General features: G+C 37.1%; 1 protein-coding gene across 1 annotated transcript in view; it reads right to left on the bottom strand.

Annotated features, from left to right (window-relative positions):
* Positions 1 to 370: 370 nt before the first annotated feature.
* Positions 371 to 6,687, bottom strand: part of DDHD1 (DDHD domain containing 1) — a 75,172-nt gene continuing 68,855 nt past the window's right edge. The window contains 1 exon segment of the mRNA XM_010847774.1: positions 371 to 5,153. Within this exon segment, the coding sequence (XP_010846076.1) occupies positions 4,972 to 5,153 (182 nt within the window). The 3' untranslated portion in view covers positions 371 to 4,971.

The raw sequence follows: 6,687 nt of genomic DNA, 5'->3' as shown, positions 1-6,687 counted from the left end.
TAACAGTGTGCAACTTGTTTCCCTACCAAGTTTGCATTTATCACCACAATGAAAAACTATGTTTCCTGGGCATTTTGTTTTTTTTTCCTTAATTTTTTCATTCTTTTGCTTTTTTTTTCCTGGGTATTTTGAATCTGACACATGAAAGGAAGTATATCCAGCCCAGGTAAGGCACTCTTTCACAAGAGCCTGGGAACAAAGGCGACCAACTGGGGAACTCAAGCCTATAGTCCTCCATGGAGATCTTGCAGCTCCTAAAGCATCAGCATCAGATTACAGCTGGAGCTAGGGGAGGGGATGAGAAAGAGGCATCCCCCCCCACACCCCACCCCCCCATCCCCCGGCCCAGGGAGGTGGGTGGGTGTGAGGATTCTGCCCTTTAGGGGCTCCTGATGTATTATGGGAAGGAAATAGGCACTGACTCCTATCACTGGCTGGCCATCTGATCTTAGAGTGTCACTTGTCAAACAAAAGGATACATCGCTGTAAGAATTAAGTGTGACAGCATTTTCCTAAGTATATTCATATAAATGCTGTGCTGAATATTAAGTGGCTTCAGTCATGTCTGACTCTGTGTGACCCTATGGACTGTAGCCCGCCAGGCTCCTCGGTCCACGGGATTCTCCAGGCAAGAATACTGGAATGGGTTGCCATTAACTACGGTTAAGTTAAGTTTGGAAAAACTTCCCTTCTCCACCCCTGAGCACCAGATTCACATTGCATTTAATACACTGAAGGCTTCTGAAGTCCTGCTGTAAAAGTTTTCTAAATCTGGCATTTCCCAAACTTATTTTCTGAACCAACATCTATTAAAGTCTGCATAACATATTTTGGAAAATGATGGTCTCTACACCCCTTCTGGCTTCAGAATTCCACTATGGTCAATGACATTTTTCTGTAGAGAGACCATAACCTCCCTCCTCTACTGCCAAGTATTTAGTCTTTCAAGGTCTTTGGGGTGAACCTAACATGCTGTCCCTCACCTTTATTTTTCAAGACCTTTATGCTATTTAAATGCTCACATCAAACTAAAACATGGTTGGATGAGATGACCTCTAAAATCTGTATAAACACTGAAATTTTAAGATCCTCTGAAAATTATTGCAAATATCCAATGAGGACTGAAACAGGATGCATATAATCCAGGCTGTTATCACGCCAGTACTAACATTTACTAAACGAGCTTTGAGATGAAATTTTATATCCTGCCATTCTGTACACTGTTCCAAGCTCAATACTACAAGTATTTCCTTGGCAACTTCCTTTCCCCTTGACTAATGCAAATGGAGACAGCGTGGGTTGCAAGGTTCTTAGACCCATCCTAGAACTAACAGAGTTAAGAGTTCAGTGGGGATGCTTCCTGCCAAATCTGCTGTATATACAACAAAAGTTTTTCTAGGAAGGTAAGTTATTATAAAACGCCAGGAAACAGTATGTATTGCCCATACCTAGCCATAAAAATACTTAATGCATTTTTTGGTGGCAATCTTAATCAAACCCACACCCCTGCATTGGAAGCATGGAGCCTTAACCACTGGACCGCCAGGGAAGTCCCTGCATGTGTTTCAAATTCAGTCAGAGGACCAGCAGATTACTGGCAAAGGCCTGAGGCAGAAGTATTCAAGCAGGATGACAAGCAGAATCCAGATAAAATACCTGAGAATAACCACAGAAGTCAACTATCCAACACTCAGACTTGTCTGGTCAAGTTCTAGTTCTTTCTCCAGTGAAGGACTGCTACATCCTCTTTTTAGCTCTGCCTTGATTCTTCTTTAGTATCACATATCTTCCTTAGCCTCATTTCCAAGCTAACAAAAGATTATACAAACAGTTCTAAGACATGCACTCAAATTAGTTTTCTCAATTGTCCGAATGCCCTACTCATTGTGGCTGAGAAGACAGAAATATTAACCACCTTATTAATTAGAAAGGAACTCAATTATTTTTCCTCTACTGTAGGCCTTACAGCGAACTCTCTAGGTTTGGTCTAGTTCTACCTTAAGGGGCTCAAAGTGTCATCACTGGAAGGAGTCATGGAATTGGCTGTGACACTTCACTGATGGTTTCTTTTCCTGTTTACTCTTTAGGGGAAGACAATGCCAGAATAAGATCAGAATACTTCAGCCCCAATGAGGAAACAAAGAAAATGAGATGAATGTTTACATGTCACCATCTGAGACCTTCTAAACAACATGTTCAGTGTGAGAATTCCCAAAGGCTGACAGATGCTACCTATCAGAAGTAAAATAAAAGATTCCTAAGGCTTACTTCTGAAGTATAAATTAGTTACCAGGAAACCGAGAATATTTTGTAATAAGTGCTAATATCTGTAACACTGGATTATAACACAAGTATAATTACTGTCAAAAATAAAGTTATGAACTAACAAAACATCCTCCTTATTCTAAGTATAAATAATTCTTAGGGGCTGAACTGGATTAAAATTGTTTGAATGGTCTGACCAGTACTCAGAAGAATCATCAGAGCAGGTACACAAAGTAGAGAATAAAATTTTAATGTATCAAAAACAGAACTTTTTGGCCAATTTAGTACTTGCAGGAATAAAGTTGCAAAATGTTACTCAGTAACTGACTTAGCTTCTAAATCAAGCTAGAATTACACATACTCTGTATATTACTTGAGTATATACAAGTACATTCCATGATAACATGCAGAGACATGGAAACAAGAAGAGTACTGTGAAATAAAAAACGCCATGTTTATGAAATAATGAATTGAAAACAAAACACCTGTCCAATAATCCAGAATATCTCATTTCGAAAAGGTGGTTTTGAATATTGCTCTTTTCAAGAATTCAAATAACTTCCATGTGGCTAAATTGGATTTTTTCCCTAACATGAAAAAATGGAAGCTGATATCTTCCTATAGCTATGGGAGTATACTTTTCCTTTTACTGAATATCAAATTAAAAGGTTTGATAGGTTTTCACTCCCCTCAGGTGAAAGGGGCTCTTAACATTCTAGTGGTTAAGAATGAATCCCTTAAAGCTCTGAGGCATTTGAATGTCTTAAGACCCAAAGGCTCATGTACCTTTAATGAAACAGTATATGAGATGGAAGTTTAATTCTCCTGAAAACTAAATAGAACTATGAAATAAACAGGGTATGAGAATGACCTGAGTTCACAGGAATCTCTAGATTTGAAAGACATTGCTTCAGCTTTGCTAAGATAGCATCAAAAGCCTTTTATAGCAAGAGTTTCTTAGTGAGTCACATATTTGGCCATGAAGCCTTAGGATCTTTTTAAACACTAAGAAGTGCTTTATGTTGTGCAAATTCAATGAAAGGCCAACTAAGTAAAGCCTACAAGTAAGCCAAAGATTCTATATCTTCTAAAGAAGGAAGGTGAGATGTATAACTGACCAACTTTGCTCCTAGTTTGACAATGATTTCTGTGAAGCTAAGATAAGCAAATACAGCACCTTAAGGAGAACCCAGTAGAAGCCTCTCAGAAGTGAGGGTTGGCTGTGGCAGAAATGGCTACTGATTCCTTCTAAGTAACTCCTCCTTTGTGCGTGAGAACCCAAGAATGTATATGACCAGTAGGGTGAAGGACTGGTTTCAGTCATTTCTCCAAATTATGAATGGCAACTTGTTATTATTATTATTTGCAAAATAAAAGGTCACGTGTGAATTACAAGTCAATGAATAGCACATAAAAGAATATGGCCTGTCTTCAATCTGAGCTCTCCTGGTTTGCTATGTCATCTAATTCAAGGCACTTTATATATTTTGGTGCCTTAGTGTGTTAACATGTAACATGAGAATAACACTCATTCACTTACCTCAAGGAACTTCTACATAGATTATTTAATCACACAGCACTTTGAGCTCCTCAGATGAAAAGCACTGTGGAAAAAATGACAGCCAAGGAAACTCTTTCGATGCCTCAGAATCCTGAACATTGTGTCTATGTTGCAACTACAATTCCTCAAAACACTTAAAAAATTTGTTAGGGCACTCTATCCCCTTTTTATATGTTAATTGTTTGGCACACAGATGCTTATATACTTAATTAAAATAGTTATACTCCCTACTCCAGAGAAGTTGACTAATTTTCCAATAAAGTTTACTAAATGTACCTATTCTGGAGTATTCTGTGTCAAGTAGAAAACTTCAGTTTTCTTTGAGGTGCATGTGACATCATAAAAAGTTCACTTTCTTTTTCAAAATAATTGAACTAGTGTTATTTGTGTGAAACTACAAGTTTTTAATGGAAAAAATACTGAAATTATGCCACAGTGTCTATATATTCATCTGAAGAGTACAAAGATGGAGTTCTGAGAAAAAAGGGTCTTAACATTATAGAAAATAAATGTGGTTCTTAAATTGTTCAAAGAAATTTTAAAAAAATGTAATGGTTCATACATTGACACAAAGCAATTAGTCAGAGGTAATAAACTATAAATACAGTAGTTCAAATGTTTCTCTCGGCATTAGAGAGTTAAACAAGTTAAATTCAAAACATTTTAAACTTGTTATACTCATGTTTCAAAGAAATTGTGGAAATATAAGTTTTCATACAAATCTAAAACAATGATACCACCTTGTGATCTTTACATAGAATATCCTGGACCTTGATCATTTTAGATTTATAACATACTTTGGTTAATACATTAGGTTCAACCCATTAATATGCCTTTATATTTGGGAGAAATTAGATTGTGATTTATAAACTTGCAGGTTCCCAAATCTTCCTCAATTCCAGGTCCTCCTTGATTCTCTGCAGGGGGTTCTGTCAGACTCATAATTAAAATGATGAAAATTATAAATAACTTCTTTTGAACTGAACATTTGTTTTGCTTTTTTAAATAAAATAAAGTGCTTTCAAATTCAAATATTTCTTGCCCTAAACAAAACTGAAACATACTTAAACCTGAAACTTTCATATCTTGACACACATATTTAACAAGAAAAAATCAGTTTTGGGCCATTAATGTCCTTCAAGGGTTCAGACTGGATCTAAACTGGGTTTCACATTATTATCGTGCTCGTGTTTGTACATGAAGGTTAATAGGAAGAGGGCAACATCCAAGGATGACCAATAGGCAGTATGCGACGTGACAGCTGACCAATAGCGGCTCTCCACAAGGCCTTCTCTGAGTTCAAAGTCAATTCTGTGATCCAGTTCCACTAAAAAGAAGTCAAACAAATGAGTAAGTATCACAGTAAGATTGTTTCTACACAGACTTACTAGATTTGGAGAATAAAAATTTACCAAACAGAAGTGACTCTCCTAATTATTGTTACTATTTTTTAAAAAGTGACTTTCCACTCTCATCTTATGGGAAGAAAACACTCAAGAGCCTCAGTAGCTCAGGATTCTGTCTGGTGAATCCTCTCCTTTGTATGCTCAGGTCAGTATGGAATAATAAAGTAAGAAAACAAAAATCTCACCTGGTACCATACAGTATATTTGGAATAAAGAAACTGGCCTCAAATCCTGGCTTTCCTATTTAAAATTTGTGCCTAACCTGAAAGATACAGCAAATAGTCTTCTTGCAGAATGACGGGTCAGCCTTAGATGCAATAATGTCAGCAGGAGTGCAACAGTGCACGCAAAGGCTCCTTCACAGGTGAGGCTCTTTACGTTAGCTGGCTCAGGGGAACACGTTGGAATAACATCTACTACAGTCCTACGATGCTTTTCTCCCCACTATGCTGAATTCCTCAAAGGGCCACAACATACTCCTCTCCATGCTGTCAGCTGGGCCAAACAGGCACCTGGGACCGCCCGTGCTCAAGAATCCACTGGCGGGGAAGTGAGAGTGGGAGGAGCAGTGGTAGCCCTTGAGAGGAAGGACTTCATTTACAACCGTGCTGTCCTCAAATAGCTCAGTAAGTTCAATTAAGTTTTTTCTAAAACACACAGAAAATCCTTGTAACACGTGAGAAAAATCACCTTACCAAATCCAAGGCTATACCACTGCAATTGGTTAATCTAACAAATCCTTAAGAGATAAAACACTTAGACAAATGATAATTTCATCTTCAGGAATCCCTCAAAAGCTGTCAATAAGCCATACAGTATTTTGAAGGGTCTGTCTTAAAAATAAAAATCACTACCGTTCAGACTCAAAATCTGCTCTTTTGTTCAGCATGCTAGCAGGTATAAAAAGTAAAAATTGGCAAAAATTAAGGAGGTTGGAGGAAAAGTTGGGTTTTGCTTTGGAAATCGCATAAAGGAAATCATATCATTTTAGCGCATGATTTCATATAAATGTTTAGCTACTGTTTAAACAATACCATTTGGTGATTTAAAAATGCCTTTATAGTTATTTTTCTTTTCAATCGTGCTTTTCTGACAAAGAATGTCCATGGATCTTGTCTAAAAATTTTTAGATAAGGTTTATTTACACTCAAATAGTATAAATACCCAGTCAGGTTATAAAGCACTATGAAATATATTGACATAGACCTTTTACAAAACTGCTATTTTTCTCATTTAAATTATAAGCTAGTCCATAAGAAGTCAGAAATAGTTGAAATCCACATGATGAACTGTGGGACAGGAATGTCAATCTTTTATCTTTCGTATTCCATGGGACATTTGTGTTAAAATTTGTAGGTACATTCTGGCACAAGAGACAAGAAGATGAAAAGAAGAAATGAATTCTTAAACACAACTTGACTCCTTGAAGAGGAGTCAAGGTGAAGTCACTTATGA

The sequence above is a fragment of the Bison bison genome, unplaced genomic scaffold, assembly GCF_000754665.1.
Source record: "Bison bison bison isolate TAMUID 2011002044 unplaced genomic scaffold, Bison_UMD1.0 scf7180017864254, whole genome shotgun sequence".
NCBI classification, from domain to species: domain Eukaryota; kingdom Metazoa; phylum Chordata; class Mammalia; order Artiodactyla; family Bovidae; genus Bison; species Bison bison.
This window is presented reverse-complemented; position numbering and strand designations above follow the sequence as displayed.